This window comes from Tupaia chinensis, unplaced genomic scaffold, assembly GCF_000334495.1.
Source record: "Tupaia chinensis unplaced genomic scaffold, TupChi_1.0 Scaffold000311_2, whole genome shotgun sequence".
Taxonomy (NCBI): Eukaryota; Metazoa; Chordata; class Mammalia; order Scandentia; family Tupaiidae; genus Tupaia; species Tupaia belangeri.
The window spans coordinates 845,102-867,729 of NW_006159803.1; the positions used below are offsets into that span (position 1 = coordinate 845,102).

General features: G+C 38.5%; 1 protein-coding gene across 6 annotated transcripts in view; it reads left to right on the forward strand.

Annotated features, from left to right (window-relative positions):
* The window catches only part of GRIA4 (glutamate ionotropic receptor AMPA type subunit 4), a 392,211-nt gene that overhangs the window by 277,147 nt on the left and 92,436 nt on the right, over positions 1-22,628 (forward strand). For all 6 annotated transcript variants that reach the window (XM_014588766.2, XM_006150932.3, XM_014588767.2 and 3 more), the window contains exons 6-7: positions 5,355-5,408; positions 15,727-15,885. In XM_014588766.2, the coding sequence (XP_014444252.1) occupies positions 5,355-5,408; positions 15,727-15,885 (213 nt within the window). The remainder of the gene's footprint in view (positions 1-5,354; positions 5,409-15,726; positions 15,886-22,628) is intronic.

The following is a 22,628-nucleotide window of genomic DNA, read 5'->3' on the forward strand; positions in this document are numbered from 1 at the left end:
AGTTAAAAGACCCGGGCTGGAGTCCCAGTTTCATCGCTTAATGACTATATTTGTGTTCGTTTATGAAAGCTGACAATTACCCCTCCACCTACATCTCATTAGAATTTTTTTAATATTGCTTCATACGAAATGTCTCTTTAATGAAAAAAGAGCTTACTGCTAACCGATTAGTTCTTTCAAGCTATTACATATGCTTCAAATCCATAATCATAAATTCTATAAAATCTTTTATGCCTCTTTGCAAATATCTTAAATAACTAACTTTCACACTACTGACTTCTTTCCCCTCCAGGGGCAGAGTGGGCTTTAGAGACCAGAGAAAACCCTGAGGCAAAGAAATTCAGGTGTTGACAGTTGGAACGTGAGCAAGTGTGCATCGAAATGGCAAGGGCAAAGGAGAGGAGGGCATCGGTAGTGTCTATTACTGAAGCCCGCCACGAGACATTGCACTTTAGGTCTGCGCACGACATTCTAGCCGAATGGACCCTACTCCACCTCTTTTCCTGGAAGTCAGACTTCAGTAGGAACTTCCAGGAGAGACAGAGACCCCCTACTGTGAGAGGCAACCATTTCCTTTATGACCATAACATTCACCAGCATCAATGGCCCTAACACCACCAAATGCATTGTACAGTTCTCTCCATGTCACTGAATTCTCAGGAAAACAATAACAATTGAGAGAGGAATTTCCAGCTGACTTATTAGAACAAACTGAAAGCAAAACCCAAACCACTCATTCCCCAGAGGACCACTGCAAGTCTTGAGCTAAAGTCAGTGCTGGATAGAAGAGACATAGCTTCATAATGTGTGGAGGTGATGCATACCAGACCTGCTAGGAGAATCCCTGAGGGCTTTACAATCCATTGATACATATAAGGAAGTAACAGAAAATCTGACTGTAAATTAAAGGGCAAATTTTCATTCATTAGCAAGTCTCAAGTTGACCTTCATATACCAGTGTTTATGATATTCATATTATTAACTGTTTTGTTCATCCAATCAGTATTAATTTAGTGTCTATTCATTCTTAAAATCTACCTTGTTCTCTCTTCTCCTTCATACCAGTTGCATTCTCCTCACCCTGCTATACATTTTAGTCATTTCTGTGTGAGTCTTATCCCCTTATGAGATAATAAACACTCTTTAACAGAGGCATTGACTGACTTATCTTTCTAATCCTTGAATCTCCTAGTCCAAAACAGAGAGGTGGGAAGCATTTTATTGATATTTGATGAACTAAATTGAATTGAAAGTGGAGTCAAGATTAAAAAAATGTCTTGGGTTCATTTTCTCCCAACCTCAATCAATGAATAAAGATTTAGAAGTTAAATCATCAAGACTAGTTATACCATAATTTGTTAATAAAACAATTGCAGTGCTTGCATCAGACATTTAGCTTGTGAATATATTTAGGTCTCACTTTAGAAATGATTTATTTGACCAGAATCATGGATATTTCTTTTTTTATTATTTAGTTTTTGGGTTATTATTATTCTGGGGGGGGGGGATTTTCCATAGGATGTGTACGCTCACTAGAGAGAGAGGGAAAGCAAGAAATCACCCCCGAGAGGGGATGGCCACATCACTGTCCCTTCTCCTCTACTCTTCTCCTGTGATCTTGGTCATGCACACATATATGCCCGACATAATTTTCAAGATACCAGGCCTGAGACTTAACCCATGGTTGGCCATGTGGGAGTCCAGCACCTTAACCACCATGCCACATGCTGGCTCCCAGAATCAGGGATATTTCTAAACAACAAATAGGGAAAGCAATGAAAGGAATCACAATACCTTTTCTTCAACATTTTATTCTTGTCAGAATGGACTTAGTTAAAAATGTATGATCAATGTAACGTGTGTAACCTCCCTCGCCTATTCTGCAGAACTCTAAACAGATGCTTGATCATTATTCTTTGTCTTGGTCCTTCCTCTTTCTTTTAACAAAAGAATCAGCTGCAGATTTTCTGCCCCTACATTGTTTTGTCTTTATGAAAGTTCACAGTGAAATTTTGCCATCAAATCCTCACCCTAGGCAATGGTTTCCCATGACACGTTGACCTACTGCACTTATATGAAGGCAGTGCTATTTGGTATTCATATCATTCATCTCAAATTATTTCTTTTCCTATTTGTAAAATACATAGAAACACGGGTTTAGTCTGTATCTGGGCAAGTCACTCATTGATTTTTGACGTGAGATATTCTTCACTTTCGTTCAGATGACAAGGGCCATATAAGCCACAACTGTGATATTGTCAATTTTACACAATCTAAACAAGAACAACGACAAATAAACCCTAAACACGCTATTTCCAGGACACTGTTCTATGAAGTATAAATTGGATTTATTTTTTTGCAAAGAAACTTCCATCTAGTAGTGGATGCTTGGCAGAGGGCTCAAGATCTGGCTTTAAACCATGGCCACCCTGAGTTGGAGTAGGAATGTAGGGTCTCTAATGTTACAGGCAGTGAAGTCTTCAGAGCAGTTTGTCAGAACATTTTCTTTTTCCCAGCCAGCATCGGGCTCAGCAAAGACGGTGATCTCTCTAGCTTCACCAGCCAGGCAAATAAATCTTCAGATCCCTGTTTTCCCAGAGTGCGGATGTATATCGAGCTCTGCAAAAGCCTTTTCTGCAAGGATTTTTGTCCCTTTCAGTTCTCATGATTTTGTAAGTTTTCACACTTTGGAAATGTATTACATAGGCTCTAATTGATTACCGGTCTTTGCTTGACAATCTATTATAGAACGGGTATAGATTTTTTATGAGACACCCAGTACAGAATTTCTACTGGTCCCATGACTTTTTCACATTTAGACGTGTTTACCTTAAAATGAATTTTTTATACAGCAGGCACAGGTTTTTCCACTGCAGTTACACGGAAATCACAAGCTGAGAGTGTTACAAAAGAGACAGGGTGGGCATGGAGGCCTGGAGAGATTGCAAAAGGCTTAAAATAGCCACACCACAAAACGTTACAATGAATCAGCAAGAGGTAAATAATGGCATGCTGAGTGGCAAAGATCTGTGCTGGGGCAAAAGACTAGGAATCCCAAGTAGATTCAATAATTGAGTATATAATTTCCTAAATTAGCACCAACTATCAAGTGTTCCCTGAAGTCTTTTGCATAGGCTAACCCTCAAGTTCCCAGAAAATAGAAGGACCCCAGTCTGTTTAGCCCATGTTGAATACCTCTGGATTGAATTATCCCATATGACAACAAATTAAGCAGCCTCTTTACTGAACTATCTTTATAATTGCCTGTCTTCTATAGTAGATTTTTTCAAGAGCAGTACAGTTTTAGATAAACTATGGACTAGAAAAACTTGGCAATAAAACACGTAGACATTCTAAGGGCCAGCCATAGGTTCGTGGTGGTTAAATGAGCCGAATCCCACATGGCCAACCCTGTAGCTGGACTCCTAGACCTGACAGCTTGAAAAACACACCGGATGCATGTACATGTGTGCCCAAAATTTCAAAGGGAGGAAGACATGGAGAGGGGATTGCTGCATGACCATGCCCCAAGGGGGCTGGTTTTTCACTTTCTCTCTGACTCTCTCTTCATCTCTATCTGTCTCTCTGCTGCAAGCACATATGTCCCCTGGCAAATTATACATATTAAAAAAAAAAGAAAAAGAAATGTTATATAAAATGTTATAAGTATATAGCTGAACCTCCAAGAAAGTAATAATCTTCAGAGGCTGAGAATGAAAGGTGGCTACAATGAAGGAAGTTGCCAGATTGGGAAGCTCGATTGGGGTTTAATGCTCACCCAGGAATGAGGGCTTTGGGCTCAGTCAGTACAATAAAGTAGACCTTAGATCCCATATAAAGCCAGACCAATTAAGGACAACAACATAATAAAAGAGAAGAATTTGGGCAAAATCTACCACCTGTACAGGGAATCAAGTATTTTCGGCCTTGGCCTAGTACGGTACGGACAGTATCTTCCCTGATAATTTATCATCACAGCCTTCTGCTTTAGGCAGATTATGTTTTGAATTTATACCACCCACTGCAGTCTAGGAATCTAGAAACTGAGAAATTATTATAAAAGTAGCCCCAGGCCAGTGATACCAACATTGCAATATCTGGTAGAAGCAAAGAAATCCTCTTGGAAGGGATATTTGCAAGGTGATTGGCTGAGAATTCCCCAGAATTTTTCATAAGCAATACTCATACTCAAGAAATCAGTTCAGTAAATTCTGGAAAATATCAGCAAAGTTGAAGATAAAATCTAAACTAATTCTAGTGAAACTGCAGAACTTTAGACAGAGAGGAGGTTTTAGATATAATCACTAGAAAGAGGAGGTAAGCAGAAATTTCATTTCATCCATGGCCACATTTTCTAGCACAATTTATATATTCTGGTTTTTAAAATGATTTTCCTGTACTTCATGCAAGTTTCTCAATGACAAAAAAGTATATTTTTAGAGACGATTAAAATGCTAAAAAATGATTTAACTTTTTTCTTTGAAAGAACATCAATGAGGTTGCAAAGCTGCTCATTAGTACTGCAATTAAATTTGCTGTTATTGAAGAAATTTAAGATTTACAGTGAATAAGAGTTTTAGTCTATAATACAAAAATAAAAATTTACTGTTTAAAAATTCCTATTATTTTCTTTCTTTAATATTCTTGTTTTTAATTTCCTAAACACTCCTAAAAGATAGCCTTGGGGGGAAAAACATTAATCTAACAGAGACAGTAAAAAGACCTCTTGATGTTCTTTTGTCTTTTTTCTTGTTATAATAAAAAACTGCTATCTCCATATGCATATAATTAACTGGGTATTTTCTGGCATAAGACATGTCTGAAAACAGAAATTGTACCTTAGAAAAACCTCACTTTCTGCTCAGGACAACAATCCAAACTACTTATAGATGATAAATTCTTAGCCATTGAAGTCTCCTAATGATCTATATTGTATTTCTATAAATATCAGGAAATCAAGTATATCCAAATTCTCTGAATTAAAATCAATTTTAAGTTTCTATGTTAATCTGTTCTCTTGAGAAATATATGTAAACTGTAGTTAGTCCATAGCACTGTCATTCTCTTCTTAAGTGGTGATAACATAGTAGTTTTTTGAACAAGGTGTAGTGAAATAATTGGTCATTTATAGAATGTGAAAGAAATTAAAATGGAATTTATTTTCTTTAGCTGCTTGGGTTTTAATGTGGCTTATAAAATTCTTCTAATTAGAATATATGACTTTCGTAAGGAAATCTATATAATTTTCCCATCACAGTTCCATAGGAAATTATGCTAGAATAGTTAATATCTTTAGCAATAATCTTTTAGTAAAATTAGATTGATTTTTCTGTTACTTTCTTATATCTTCACAGATTGTGAGTGTTGGAAAGCATGTCAAAGGCTACCATTATATCATCGCAAACTTGGTAAGAACTCTATTTTCTGCTTTTCATAAGAATTACTCATTCAAGCTTATTTTAATCATGTCTTAAAATAATGTTCTAATAAATGGTTAGACTGTATTATTTACTAAGTTTTTATAACACATAAGACATTTTATTACAATGATCATTAAATTTCTAATATCACATTTAATATTTTATGCAATTTAGCTTGGTATCTGCCAAGAAGACCTTTAATATTCATTATAATGTTTACCTTGCTATGCTATCCGTTGTCAAATTAAATGTTGGCTTTTCCCCTGTCTAAATGATAAATGCTGCTGGGTAGATGAAGATGGTCAGTACTTGGGTATTACAAGAATGATCTAAACTGATATTCTCCAGTTTTAAGAATAATAAGACGTAATGGCTATGTAAGCAAATCTTTTGAATGGGAATAATCCAATTCTTTTTTTATTATGTCAACTTTTCATATACCACATACAGATGGCTAATGAACATGTGTCTCTGTGAAATATTTAAAGGCCTGAGAAAAGCCCTTTCAGATTCTTGGCAAGGAAATAGTTTTTGTTAACCTTGTAGCATGGGGAAACTGGTTATGGAGAAAACTGTCCTCTCCTGAGTTATTAAAATACCATCTGTCCTATAGGCTTAATCCTCAAAGTGCCTTATTAATTTTTTTATTTTTATTTATTAGGTTTTACCCATAGGGCACGTGCACTCGTCAGATAGGAGAGAGGCAGAGACAGACAGAGGGAAAGTGTGCAGTCACCCCCCAAGATGATGGTCACACTACAGTTCCTTCTCCTCCATTCTCCTCTCAGGATTTTAGGCATGCACACACTCACAGCTGGCTTTATTCTTAACTTTATTCTCAACTTCAAGCTGCCAGGTCCAGGACCCAAACCCCAGCTGAGAATTATTTTTTTTTTTTACTTTTCTATCTATTCCCACCATATAGTTCTTTTATAAGTATTTTGTGCTTGAAGCAAGCAGAAAAGGAGCTAAAAGATGCAAAAGAGATTCAGATCTGTCCACTATTTCTATGTGATGAGTCGACCACCGCACTTTAAAACAGAATTTTCAGTGTTTAGTGAGTACAGCAATAGACTGTGAACCATTATTGTTTTGTGTTTCTTGCATAAAAAATTAATTGATAACTATCATAGAAATATTGGGAATTTTTAAAGAATTATTTATTTAAATTGATTTATTCATCTGACCAGAGAAAGAGAGGTTAAGTGAGAAAGCAAGCCACCAGGTCCAAGACTTGAACCATGGTTAGACATGTGGAAGTCTAGTACCCTAAACCCCACACCACCTGCCAGCCTGAAATATTGGGAAATTTTGACTTCTCTTGTCTATTGTCTTTAGTAGGCACGTAGTCTGAGTGTTTTCACAAAAATATAAATCTTAAAGCAAATGTATTCTGGCATTAATAACTGTAAGAGAAAGAAAGTCCATATTCACAGTGACGTTGTAAAATGAGATTATAGTTAATTACTTTTACAGCAAATAGACAATTTCAGTAATTCTATGGTTCCAAACCATAGAATTCAGGGATAGGATCAAGATGTTATAGACTATCGTTCTGGAAATGAATTCCTGACATCGGCAACTAAAATAAACAAACTAAAATAAACTGGAAAGGATTACTATTTATAGCACCCTAATGGTTGTCACAGCCAGTTATAGACAGCCCAATTCCATGTCAGTGTATTTAACTTACCTAAAGTACCAACATAGGAAGTAGAAAAGCATTTTTGCTTGTGGTAGGGAATAAAACTCTCTCTCTCACTAAAAATACACAGGCTTTCATCATAGGTGTTTGATGCGTCTGTAACACATAATCGGGCCAGTGGCTTGCACATATTTACACTGTAATAGAGTAAATTAATATGGATCCTGTCGACTTATACATTTATCCCCTAAAACCCTGTTACTTAAAACAGCAAAGTGATTTTTGTTTGATTGATCCAGTAACAGCCGTTACTTGAGAGCCTTGTACATAGAATTTTCAAATGTAAAATCAATTCAGAATCACAATAAAAATTATGTTAACATTATACTTAATATCGAAAAACTGAATGATTTCCCCTAAGATCAGGAACAGAAGGCCAGTCCTGCAGTGCAGTGATTAAGTGCTCTGCGTAGAAACCTGGATCCCACATGGTCAACTGTGGTTTGAGTTTCAGTCCTAGCAGCTTGAAAAATGCACAACGCATATGTGTGTGCCTGCCCAAAATCCTGGCAAAATGAAGAAAATGGATTGTGTTATGACCACACTCCTTCAGGAAGCTCACTTGCTCTCTCTTTCTCTCACTCTCTCTGTCTCAGAGTACATGCTCTCTGACAATAAAAACAAACAAACATTAACAACAACAAAGACCAATGACAGATAAGGCCCTCTCACCGCTTTTGTTGAACACTGTGCTAAAGCTTCTAGCAAGGGCAGTTACACAGAAAAGGTACTCATATTAAGAAGGAAGAAGATTTTGTATATAAAAAATGTTAAGGAATCAAAATTGTCAAACTAAGCAGAGTTGCAGGATAGTGTCAATATACAAAATCTATTGCATTGGGACCAGCAGTTAGTGTAATGGCTATGTCGCTGGACTCCCATGTAGTCGACAACGGTTTGCGTCCCAGACCCGGTGACTTAAAACTCACATCAGGCGCGTGTGCGTGCGTGCCCAAGATCCCGAGAGAAGGGAGGAGAAGGGATTGCAGCGTGGCCATCCCCCCTGGGGGGTGATTTCTCACTTTCTGTCTCTGTCTCTGTCTGTCTGTCTGGCGAGCACACATGCCCTATAGCAAAAACCTCTCAAAAAAAAAAAAATCTATTGCATCTTAATATATAAGGAACAAACATTCTGAAAATGCAAGTAAGAAAGTAATTTTATTTCTAACTTATAATTGCAATTTATAACTAATGGGGAGTTGCTGCTTAACCAACTCATTAAGACTGATTTAACAGTGTTAGTAAGAACCCATTTCTTTTCCTTTATTTTTATTTTAGTTTATTAATTTATTTTTTCCCCGAGGGTATGTATGCTTCTCAGAGAGACAGATGAAGAAAGCTCCCTACAATAAGACATGGTCATGCCTATAAGCTCTTCTCCTCCATTTCTACATCCTGTCAGGATTTGGGGCATGTACACACATGCCTGCCATGTTTTTCAGGCTGGTAGGGCTGGAATTTGAACCATACATTCGACCATGTAGGATCCAACTGCTTTATCCATTAGGCCATGGAGCCTGCCCAGAACTGATTTCTAGCATATCAACTCTTACTGATTACTGGGTAGCTACAAATATTCTAGAGGATTAAATTATTTTGTAGTGACAACGTTGAAAACAAAAGCAGAGAGCATGAAGTCCAGTCCATATTTACCAAAAAGAATACAAAACCAGGTAGACAGCAATACATGATGCATGCAATTACATCGTGAATTTAAATATACCTGATATCTAAATGATTGAGTACGTCCCTCCCTAATTTTAGAAATCTCTCTGTGAGGGTGGCGTAGTGATTAAGATGCTGGACTCCCATGTGGATGACTATGGTTCGAGTCCGTGACCCAATGGCTTGAAACTCACACCCACACCGGGGATGTGTGTGTATATGTGTGTGTATGTGTGTGCTTGTGTGTATGTGTGTGTGTAGGTGTCCAGAATCCCAAGAGAAAAATGAAGGAGTAAAGATTGCAGCATGGCCACCTCCCTTCAGGGGTGATTTCTTGCTTTCTGTCTCTCCATCTCTCTCTCTGCCTCTCTGGCAAGCATGCGTACCGTATAACAAAAATATCTCTCTCTCTGAAAAAGGGAAATCTTTCCATGATTATCACTGCCACTGTCATTAATGTTTGCATATTAAGGATGAGTGAAACTTGTAGGATGGGAAGACTGCTAAAATCTCCTTTTCTGTCTTCCATGTGATTTGTATGTGGGTACATGTATATTTAAACTAGACATACTCATCATCTGCAGGCATGTCTTGATCAGATTAAGCTCTGTTCTTAGAATTTCTGAAAGAAATAGAGGCAGGAAGACCTCTGTGTGTTGGTTCATTGGAGTCTTTATTAAGTCTTGCTAAAGGTCATGTGTGCTCACCAGAGAAAGACAGAGAGACAGAGGGAAAGTGAGAAATCACCCCTCAGAGGGGACAGCCATGCCATAATCCCTTCTCCATTCTCACTGGATTTGGGGCATGTATACACACATATCTGGTGTATTTTTCAAGCAGCAAGACCTGAGACTCAAACCGCTGAATCAACCATATGCGATCCAGCTGCCTTAACCGCCATGCCACCTGGCTGGCCCTGTAGTCTCTTTTTTACAGATTCAAGTAAGAACACTGCTTCCATACTTAGCTTCTAGACTTTCTTTTTTCCAGGTCTTTTTTTTCCATCTGCTGCCAGTTATTTATTTTTTTAAGACAGATATGATTACATCATTTCTCTGCTTATTTTTTTTTTCATTGTCAGGAGGTTACAAATACAGTAAAAGACATCAGACCCATCATGGTCTGATCCCCTGTGTGTTTTCCAGCCCTGCCTGCTAATACTTGTCTTGCCTTCCATAAAACTTGCATTTCTCTCAAAATGGCATACTGTCCCAGCTCTGAGTCACTTCCCCAGTTTTCACCACCAGGGTAAGCCCTGCTCTACTTAGGTCTTTTAGGATGAGGTACTACACTAGTCAACTGAATGCACCAAGTCCTTCAACCTTGTAGTCCTACTTAACCCCAGAGCCTCATTCGACTCCAGCTCACACGTGTCCCTTCTCCAAACCAAACTAATGCCCAGGCACCCAGTGCTGCTCTTCTCTTCACGCTTTCACTTAGGCTGTTGTCTTTACCAAGAGGCATTTACACCACCAATCCACACCATCCACAGGGGCTCTAGCCTCAGATGCCTTGTCCTGTGTTCATACTCACTCATCCCCTGGCAGTCAGAAAATTGAGATATGCCCACACATAGCAACCAGCTGCTGCTGTAAGGTCAGTTCTCAGAATCTTTGTCTCCATTATGATTTTTAATTTCTAAGAATATAGGGACCAGGGACCAGCAAGTGGTGTAATGGTTATGTTGCTGGACTCTCACATAGTTGGTCACGATTTGAGTCCTGGACCTGGCAGCTTGAAACTCACACCAGGTGCGCGTTTACATCTAGGAGAACATCTGGCTCCATCATAAAGAACCATAAGATTATAAAATGTTCAGAGCATACAATTAAAGATTAACTGAATCTATTCTTACTTCTCCCATACTGTAGCATGCACAGGTACACTCACACGCATGTACACATTCCTCTGTCATTCAGGCCTCGTTCATAAGATCAGTAAATTAAGCTAGAGAGCAAAGTGACTTGTCTACATTTATGTGTCTGGTTAGTTTCAGAATGAGGACTAGATATACTTTTCCAAATTTGCAATCTAGAACATTTTTAAGTAATTCCATTGTCCCCCGTTAAGTTGATGAACTTAGCAATGTTATTTTAATTTTTCTATTGTACATCCTGTGTTTTCTGAGCTTTTCTGCATTAGACATATACGACTCCACCATCTTTCTATATATGCACCAAATGCATATATTTTTGAGTCACTTTCTTCCTGAACTAATTTTTTAGGTGTAGATTTTTTGCCATAGGCCACATACACTCACTGAAGAGAAAGACAAAAACAGAGAGGAAAAGTGAAAAATCACTCCCCAGGTGGTGGCCACATCAACACCCCTTCTCTTCCATTCTCTTTTCCAGATCTTGGGCATGCACACATGCCCAGCATGATTTTCAAGCCACGGCATCTGGGACTCGGACTGTGGTTGGCCATGTGGGAATCCAGCGCCTTAACTACTACACCACCTGTTGGTCCCCATGAACTCATTTTTAAAAGATGGTAAGAGGGAATTTCCCCCGTTCTATTTGACATTCCTTCTGTTACCTACACTGAAGCTCTCCCCATATGACTTAAAGAAGCTATGCATTGGGACCAGCAGTTAGCATAATGGCTATGTCGTTGGACTTCCATGCAGTCGACCGTGGTTCAAGTACTGGACCTGGTGACTTAAACTCATGCCAGGTGCATGTGTGTGCGTGCCCAAGATCCTGAGAGGAGAATGGAGGAGGCAGCATTGCAGCGTGGCTATCCCCTCTGGGGGATGATTTCTCGCTTTCTGTCTCTCTGGCGAGCGCACGCACCCTATAGCAAAAACCGCTCCAAATAAATAAATAAATAAATGTAAAAGAAGCTGTGCATCTGAAATGCAAAACATAGCAGAAATGTGTTCTGAATTAGATAAAAGTCGAAAGATGAACATTTATTGAACATCGGTGATGTGATGTGCCTATACATTTACATAAATAGCAGGATATCTGACATCTGTAATGTTAAACTATTTTCATTTCCCCCAGAGGATAGTGAATTGCCAACGCAAACTAAAAGGAAGCCCAGGTGGGTAGTTAATCCTGGGAGGTCGCTAGCTGTTATGAAGACACATAGTACTGTAGTCCATTTCAACAAGTAGACAGACTTAAGTCTTGATATCCTCTTGCCCTCAGGGCCTTATTTACTTGGTTGCTTCACTGATTCCCCCATTGTATTATAATGCTTCCCTAGAACGTTCAATTTTACACTATTCTGTGGTTAAACTGAAATCCAAATGGCCATTAAAGTAACTGTTTCCAAGGAAACTGCTTCATAGTCTAGCCTATCAATGTTCTGTATAAAATTATGAAAAAATATGAAAGGGAAAATATTGCCTACACTTAAATAGACAGAGCTAAATTTAACCAAGCCACCCACCATTCATTCGAATTATAACCAAGAGACATTTATAATCAGACATAGTAATTTTTCCCTTTACCTTCAGCAATAGCAACAGGAAGAAATCAGAGAAATGTAGACTGTTATTTATCAGCTAAACTTTACATCGGATGATTTTTCTGAAGGCTGCTGTTTTGCCTGTGTGTCTTGCAGCTCTGGGTAACACTATGAAAGCTTAGCAGACGATCTGTTTCAGCCATGACTAAGAGAGAATGGTCATGTCACCAATTAGCAGCTAAATAAGAGTTGAATTATGGTGGCTTTTAGGAAACGCTGGAATGATTTGCCTGCCTGTGGGTCTGCCTTAGACTCTGGTAGAAGAAAATAAATGTTCAACTGACATTTCACTAGCTAGAGATTGATGGACGACAGTGTTTTTCCCATTTCAAAAACATAGACTTAACTTTCTGCTGTCTAGTTTTGTTTAGTCTTTTAATCATTGAAATGAGAATGTTACCAATGAACTGTCAAATTAGCTGTCACATAATAGACGTAAAATAAATATTTTTGAGTGAATTATTTGATATTAGCTATTATTTACTGAATTCAAACCAGATGTACTTGATGGTTTAGCATTAGCGGTCTCTTTTGGTATGGTTAGAAAGTGCCAGAAATAAGTTTTTGAGTTTTTTTTTTTGTTGTTGTTGTTGTTGTTGTTTTTAAGAGAGAGAGATTTTTGCTATAGGGCATGTGTGCTTGCCAGAGAAACAGAGACAGAAAGCAAGAAGTCACCACCAGGGGAGATGGCCATGCCACAGTACCTTCTCCATTCTCCTCTCAGGACTTTGGGCCCTCATCCATATGCACTTGGCGTGAGTTTTAAGCCACCAGGTTCAGGACTCAAACTGCAGTTGACTACATGGGAGTCCAGTAGCATAACTATTGTGCTGATCCCCAAGATTTTTTTTTAAAGAATATCACTTTGTCCCTCTTAGAGAAACTATGATAATTAATAAAAATTAAAAACATACTTTTGTGTAAGAATATGAAGGTACGTAAGGTGAAAATGGCAAACTCAAGGGTTGGTTTGCTAGTTGAAATCTTGGCCCCACTAAGTATTTGCTGGATGACCTTGAATAGTTTTACATCACTGCACTGAGACTGCTTCCTTACCTGTAAGATAAAGCTCATAGTATGATCTTACCACCTCATTGTGAAGACAGACTGGTTAGGTAATCTCTGTAATGTGCTTCGCACTATGCCTGGCACTTAGCAACCCCATCATATTAGCCAAGGGTTCATGCACATGGGCCTCTCGACAGTGACTGTGCTTAGTTACCGATACACTGATCTGGTTCTTCCTAGATAGCCAAACAGCACCATGCATATAGAGCCTAGGAAAAACAATCTCCTTCATTGTAAACAAAACAAAAAGCAGAAGGTTCTGAAAACATGGCCAGAGTCCATTCAGAGGGATGAGCAGCCTCGAATTTCATCAGCCGCTTCGCTGATACCTTCACTCACTGCACGATTCCTGCGGCACATTTTACTTTGGCAGAAATAACAGTAATAAAGCAAAAACTCCTGTCCTTAGTACTCTTAGCAAAATTGAAGCATAGTCGCATTCCCAAAAGAACCTTTTCTAAATAGTAAGAGAAAACAATTACAGATGCTACAAATTAATATGCACTCATTCATGCACGTGTGTGTGTGTGTGTGTGTGTGTGTGTGTGTGTGTCTAGTTTACTTTTCTCTGAGCTGATAACTTTGGCTTTTCTATAATAATTCACTTCCTCAATATGCTTTTTTTGTTCTCTTCTTGCAATTGCTTATTTTACACTTCATACTAGGTATGTATCTTCGTGAAACATTTCAAATACTGGGGTAAAAGGTGGCTGAGTATAAAACAAAGATAGACAATAGATAGATAGCTGAATGTGTAGATAGGTAGGTATGATAAAGAGAGATAGAGAAAGAGAGAGACAGGTGGGAGTGGATAGATGGATAAAGAGAAAGAATAGGTATGATAGCTACATAGATAAATACAGAGCTCCATAGGTAGATAATAGAGGTGATAGAGAGAGAAGAGAGATAATAGGCACATAGAGAAAACAAATAACTTCCCAGAATTATTTTTTTACGTTTATTTTTTGCCTTTAGGCACATACTAGAGAGAGAGAGGGAGAGAAGTCACCCCCAGGAGGATGGCCACACCACAGTTCCTTCTCCTCCATTCCCTTCACAGGATTTTGGCCACGCATACACACATGCTCAGCATGATTTTCAAGCCACAGAGTCCAAGACTCCAACTGCAGAGTTAGCCATGTGGGATTCAGTGCCTTAACCACAGTGCCACCTACTGGCTGATTTCCAGAGTTTTTGAAATGCAGATAACTATCTCTAGGTCAAAAGAAATGACTCTCTTCCCTCCTAGCTTCTTGGTTCCCTTTGATTGACACTGTCTTTTAACACACAGGAGTCTGAGAAGGGACTCTCTGGTCTCCTCTCCTGCACTGCCATTTCCCAGGACTGTGAGGGCTGTGGGAACTAGTCATCAGCCTTTTTACCTTGTCTAGCTGAAATTTCTAGCTCTGTCTGTTTTTAAACCTGCTTAAAAACTCTTTAACACCAAAACCCTTTAAAATGATCTTACCCAGCACAGATTCAGAGTACCATAATATTTTTATATTACCTTCAGATAATACACATTTCTACATAGATTTATCAGAGTGCAACTGTGGGAGATATTTTGATGTCAACTTCATTTCCTATATTCCCTCCTTTCTTTCTTCTTTTTGTTTCCATGAATCTTTTTTTCACTTTTATTTTAATTTTTTTATATACATTCAATCATGTTATTTAGCTTACAAAGTGAACATTTCAATATGTGGACATTTCTCCCCAGTCTAATTGATCAAAATATCTTCCACCAATGACACCATACCTCCCCATCCTATCAATGCTCTGTCTCCATATCCCTCCTCCAAATGTCCTTCCTTAGGTCCCTCTTCTCCACACACTCCACTTCTGGCACTAACCCCCATCTCTTGTGTTTGTACAACCTTAGGTCAATCAGTTTCAGTAATAGAGTGCAGACACTCGGTATATATTAAGTGGAGACATACAGTGTCTCTCCTTCATAGCCTGGCTTGCTTCACTCAACAGTAAATCTTTCATATTCTTCCATTTTCTGTCAAAAAACAAGGTTTTGTTGTTTTTTTATGGCTGAATAGTATTCCATAGAGTATATGTGCCACAGTTTTTCAATCCATTCATCTGTATAGGGGCATTATATTCCCTCCTTTCTGTCCTTTATGAAAGACATACAGAGATATTTAAGAAATACATGAGTTGAACCGAACTAAAAATACATTATATCCTTTTTTCATGTATTAGATTTTGAATGACATAATTTAACAGCTAAATCGACGTAATTAGATTTTCCACCTCTTTCTAGCAGTTGCTTTATTAGAAATCTGTTTCAATGTACATATTGGTCATTAATCTCTGTTACTATTGAAGAGTGAAAGTGTATGACAATGAGCTAAATTTAACAAACTATTTCATTGATTGTAGGGATTCAAGGATATTTCTCTTGAGAGATTTATACATGGTGGAGCCAATGTTACAGGATTCCAGCTGGTAGATTTTAATACGCCTATGGTAACCAAACTAATGGATCGCTGGAAGAAACTAGATCAGAGAGAGTATCCAGGATCTGAGACTCCTCCAAAGGTATTCATTTATTTGTATTTAATGTATCATTGGTATTTTTAAATTTTAAGATAGAAAGTTTACTGTGCAGTTCTGCCAGTCACAGAACTTTATTGGAGTGTAGCATAGAAAAGCAGCTTTTTATTATTATCACTGCACTACACAAACAATAGTTCCCAAATTTATACACTTAAGAGTAGAGTTATTAATAATTATATCAAGCAATTTACTATTATTACTGGTTTATATATGCGTTTCCTTAAATAAATTGTGCATTTAAAAAAACCTGTTTGCTGGGGCCAGCAGGTGGCATGGTGGTTAAGGCACTGGGCTTCCACATGGCTGACAACAGTTCAAGTCCGAGAACTGGTGGCTTGCTTTCTCCTTTTCTCTCTCTCTCTGTCTTTTCTTGGTGAGGACATATACCTTATAGAAATAAAAAATTAATTATTTAAGACTTTTATTGACAGGTGCTTACAGTTGACTTTTTTGAAAAAAATAAAGTTGTAAACTTTATTACAAATTAAAAAGGAAGTTCTTAGAAATCTCAACTTGACTAGATATGAAACAAATTAAAAACCTTCAAAGGTGTATTGAGAAAAGCCAGGCTTTTTAAGAAAACACATTTGTCATTACCAAAGATAAACATCTTTAGGTAAAAGTAATAAGAACCTCATGCTGCATAGATAATGCAGATATTTCTAGTTAGCTGGTCAACCGGCAAAAAGCAAGCACTTAAGGTCTTCAACGCCAATCTTCTGTTCATTTCTTATTGCTAGAATTTCATATTCACTTCTTGTTGGATGACTAACCAGATGATGGTGAAGATAGTAAGCCAGCATTTACTCAGCCCTACCCTGCTCAGCTTATGAGCAGACGAATTCTCAGCTGGTGGATCAGCTGCTTTTGTTTCTTGCCATCTTGTGAGTTAGGGTTCCCTGGGCGTCTATATCAGTAATTTAAGTTGTGTGGGTTCCAACATTGAGGTGGCTGCTGACCTTGGGTCTCATCTCCTTGATTTTCCTTATCCTCTTCATTGCTGTCCCCTCTGGACTGTCTGGCAAGAAATCATGGTCTATAACCCCGATGCATATTCTGCCTCCCTGGTCTGCCCTGTGCTTCTGCACCCTGGTTGTCAGCACCCTCCATCACTTCTCCCTGCACAGGAGAGTTAGAATAATGTGGTCAACGCCCACAGGATCTCCGCATGTAGTAAGAGGAGAACCTTCACCTGCTGCCGGCCAGCTTGCTGGGCCTGGTCTTTGGGAGTGCTCTCCGATCCCTCATTCTTTCCCTCGCTCTCACTATTCTGGTAATTTGGCTGGTAATTGCATGGAGGATCTCTAGGACATGGTTAGCATCCATGGTTATGGTCTGCTGCTTATTCACTGCCTTGAACTGGTATTCCACCCAGGCCTGTAACACCTGCTGCCTCTGCACCCTTTTCTCCTTCAACACCATCAGACTCCACAGTCTCTCCATCCCCTACCCTGTGAAATACCTCCTGGGTTATTCTTTATGGCAGTCTGGTGTACAAATACATCTTCCTTGGTGCCATTCCTGTTGATAAAACCATATTCATTTTTTACATTGAACCATTTTACTGTTCCCCCAAACCTTCATTGTGATGACCATCTTGTCCCTGCCAGCAGGCGCTGCAGCCACTGATGTGAGGCTCCCCTGTCCCCAACTCCCGGGCCATCCCCTGTCCCACTGCCTTTGGTACAGGCTTGGTGTCCACAGCACTGAGAGCAGTCAGTTGGGGGGTCTCGGCCTCACTGCTCATGGTTACAGTGGTGGTCACTGGGGTCGGCTGCAGCAGCTGCAGTTCCTCTGAGGGTGTGATCCTAACTAGGCTGGTGGCAGCAGTGGGGCTGCTCCGGGCTCTCTGGCATCCACTCTCTGTTGCTGCTACCGATTGAAATAAAATAATTTTTTTAATAATAATAATAAATAAAAGTAAATAATTCTTTAAAAACAAAGTTTAAACATTTGTTTGCTAACTATTATAAATGTGAATGACTGTAACTTTTCTACCCAAACAAAACTATAATAGCAAAATGATTTATAACCAGTAGATAAATTAGGAAATTAGTAGAAATGTAAAATGTACAAGCTTCAGCAAAATTCTCTTTAAAATGAATAGTGAAAGGTTTAATTTTTTTCTGACAAATATTGCAGAAGTGTTATTAATGGTTGCAAAGAAAGCTGGTAAATTTCTAATCATAAGCACATTTTTTTTCCTCACCTGGAAAGATAACTTTCTTAAACACCATGTAAGTAATGACATAATGTTTCCTAAACCATTACTTAATGGTTTTTGAACTGCTACATAATAAGGCATCATTATCATCCACATTTACTAAACTCTAACTGATAATGTAGTCCGATAAAATGTTTTAATGTATAATCTGGGAATTCAAATCTAGAAAAACTAAGATCTAGGGATAGAGGGTCTTAGGTCTTCTATTTTTTTTTAATTATAAAACTTTTTATGATGACTACATCAATTTCTGCTCTGTAATATTGGAATTTGGCTAGCTAGGCTATATTGTCTTCACTATCCTATAGAATTTTGGAATTTCAAAATAGCTTTTATTGGGTATCTACCGTGTGCCATGCACTGTAGTCCAACATCTGATTTTACAGATAAATATATGCAAGATATTAAATGGATATGTTAACTATCTTCCTGAGATAGGGACCAGCCTCATGGAATACCCAGGAAAGAATCATTTTAATTGTCTCCTATTTGATAACCTCCAATTAGACTTGTCTATGCTCCTACTTTGGACATTTTGTTAAATATAAATATGCTTAATTCTCTCATCTTTCACAACTCTTGGCATGATGCTAGGCACTTTGTGGTCATTTAATAGATACATGGATTCCACACTCATTAGTCATAGTTACATTCTAGGAAGTCTCTTCAAATACAAAATGAGCAAATATTGAACTACGCTCTTAGGGAAAAAACAGGGTTAGGTTCTACAAGCTTCTGGTACAAGCTTTTGTCAACCAATGAACCATTAGCTTGCCTTATGGGTGTTCTGTTTAAAGAAACCTTATTTAATATATTGTCGATTTATTAACAAACTCATGGCCAACAGCGCTGTAACTCATGCCCAAACGAAGCTTATCTAACACAGATGTTTTCTCCATAAGCACATCACACCCTTCGTGTACTTACAAACACTGGACAGCACTATGCTTTTCAACCATTTGAAGAGTGAAATTATCTGCAAAAAGCACAAAACAGCAGAAAACGTGATATTAAATACACCACCAAAGGGATACTTGTTTATAATATAATAGCAGAAACAAAACAAACAAAAAACACTTTCCTTGTTCCGCCTCACCTGCGGCCAACCATGTCAGTGACACGAAATTTTCACCACTCAGTACAGGGCCACAGATGACTATGAAAGTGCTGCAAGTATTGATTTGGGATTCACAAATAAATATTAGCAAGTAGGCAAATTCAAAAACAGAATTCTCAAGTGGTGAGGATGAATTGTAGTTAGTGAAATTATACTTCAGTGGTTCAGTATTTCAACTAAGATTAAAGCATGATTTCTGATCTTGTCATTTCCCCGCTCAAAACAAAACAAAAACAGAAACAACAATAACAAAAAACTTTGGACAGAATACAGATCTTCCACAATAGAGGCCAAACAAGTCTTTCTTTTCAATTACGTGACCCTCTGCTTCCTTTCTCTTCCTCTAGCCGAAGTGAACTGCCCTACACTTTCCCACTCTGTACTAGTCCCTGTGATTTTTGTCCTTATTCTGCCTTCTCCACCTTCACTGCCCCTGCCAGGTCCCAACTTTCTTCTGAGACTTTATCTCACATTTCACTTTCTCTATGAAATCTTTTTTTTATTTCTCCAGTCAATGTGACCTCTTTCTTTTTTGTAATTTCCATAATATTAAGTGTGTAATTCTCACCAAGGATTTAACATAGTTATCTGTATACTTATTGTTTTATTCTTATACCTATCTTTGGGTCAGCAATCACTTCATTATTCATCTTTGTCATCCCCATGATTTCTGGCCAGTGTCTAGTACATTTTTCAGAAAGCTCTCAGGTGAAATTCCCTCTTCACAATGACCACAAGAGATTCATTATTACCTTGTTCTGATGGGCTGTTTTGTGTTCCATAGCTGAAGAATGGGCTCCATATTCCCATAAACCTGGAGTAGCAGGATTAGAATTCACCCCAGTTCTTTGTTCTCAAACCCCATGCATTTTCCAACATACTGTGATTCCGCCCAGCGCTGTCTTGCTGTCTGCAGACCTTGGTTAACAGAACTCATTCCACCGTTGTGGTCACCAGTCAGAGCACTAAAAAGCTTATGCCACTATTTACCCTGCCCCAAAATGAAATGTTTGTCTAATGAGAATTTTCTAGATGCCATCTAGAAGTCGTGTGCCCATAAGGACGGTTTCCTAGAATACAGCACAGTAAGACCTGTGGGAAAGACTTACATCCTTTGAAATGGTAAAAGCGGATTGAAACAACTTTTTTCCATCTGTCAGCTCTGTGACCTGTCGAATTTCAGCCTCTGCTGTTTCAGCTCAGTGTCTCCTTTGCTCTGCATGGCTCTGTGTGAAACCTGCCCTTTTTTCTAGTTCACTTATTTCATAAAAATGAAAGGATTATTGTGTGTGTGTGTGTGTGTGTGTGTGTGTGTTGCTTTTAAAACATAGCAAGGACATTTGCTTTCTGTCCTATCCCTTCTCATTTCTTTCTTCCTAACACAAAGACACTATTTTTCTTTTTTCCACCCTCGGTCCTGACACATACAAGCATTTCACTCTTTTCTTGCTCTTTATATCTTTAGTGAGTTTCACTTTCTTTCTTTTTTTTTTTTTTTTTGGAGAGGTTTTTCGTTATAGGGTGCGTGTGCTCGCCAGACAGACAGAGACATAGAGACAGAAAGTGAGAAATCACCCCTCAGGGGGGATGGTCACGCCACAATCCCTTCTCCTCCATTCTCCTCTCGGGATCTTGGGCATGCACGCACACGCGCCCGGCGTGAGTTTTAAGCCACCGGGTCCGGGACGCGAACCGCGGTCGACTATGTGGGAGTCCAGCGACATAGCCATTATGCTAACTGCTGGTTCCCTCACTTTATTTCTTATTTTTATTTTCTTACCTTACAAAAAGATGATTTAATGGCTTTTTCCATTTAAAGATGTATCAGTTCAGACAAGGGAGAGAGTTTATTCATTTTGGGTGAGCACTTCGGTTTCCGTCATCTACTGTAGTCCAGGTGTGAGCGTGGTATCTGTTGTTAAGCCAGTTGCCGCACATCCTGAAGGAATAGATAGCAAGTCTATTAATTTTGCCCTGGCTCTTAGGATCCTTCTGACACAAACCTTTTACTTAGGTCCTCTGCTATTGCAATGTTCTTTGTTAAAATGTATATTCTTTATTTTATCTGCATTTTACTTTTTCTGTTCCTTAAAATGCTGGTTGCTCTGCCTAGTGGTCACATTGCCTAAATGTTTTGTTTTTTTTTTAAGATTTTTGCTATTAGGTACGTATGCTTACCAGAGAGACAGAGAGAGATAGAGAGAAATCACCCCCGGGGAAATGGCCACACTACAGTCCCTTCTCTTACATTCTCCTCTTGGGATTTTGGGCATACACGCGCACGTACCCAGAGTGAGTTTTAAGCTACCTAATCCAGGACTCGAACCTCTGTCAATTATGTGGGAGTCCAGCGATATAACCATTACACCATCTCCTGGTCCCACCTGAATGTCTTTCTACAGTTGGAACTTAAAGTGGTTTTTCTTCACTTGCAAACAGAAAGTCAAGGAAATCATTCTCCACTTTCAAGAGCATCAATTTACCTTCCGTACAGGTGTGGAATGTGTTAATTATATGAAATTGACCATCTGGAGTACTAAAAGAGATAATATAGTTAGTTTTTTTCATGATTAGTAATTGATGCTTTGCCATGCTTCAAGGAGTTGTGTCATATCTTCCATGTGTTTAGTACTGTTCTAATCAAACTATACCAAAAGTTATCCCATTCTTTTTATTTTCAATTTAAATAAATTACATTTTCACCAGAGTGTTTTACAGTTTCATCTCCCACCTTCTTTCCTAACCTTAATGTCTTGGGGCTTCACGCTTTCCTCAGACGGTCTATATTGCATATCTCCACTCTGATCCTAGGTTACATTAGAAACTTAAAGAATAATTTTACCTTCCTTAGTAACTTCATCGGATCTCAGAATACTATTCCTCTTTGGTTCCATAACTGGTACATATACATTTGTTAAATCATTAGATGTTATTTCTGGCATCGTATATCTGAATAACAATAAGCACATCTTTTTCTTCTGGGCGACTGAACAAAGATACACGTTTCCCAAATCTCAGGGAACCCTGTGAGGCATTTTGGAAGAGAAAAGTAAGAGAACAATGTTTCTGGGGCTCAAACACAGCCAGACTATAAAGGCAAACCAGGCAATGAACTTAGCATTTTAGATGTTAGCTACTTTCACTTGATACAAAAAGACCTCATCTAGAAGCCTTGCTTCTCCCACATGATGGAAACCTATTTTATTTAATAAAAGCATTATGCACATTTTTGCCATCATTACCAGACACAGCTTTTAAGGTTTTATAAGTAACTTCTCCAAAGAGGCATTCTTGGCCACTGTTAGAATGTTGTATTCAAAACGCCTACAGCAAAGTTTGAAGGCTTATCAAGAAAGCATTCATAAGCAGTTCCGTGGAATATTA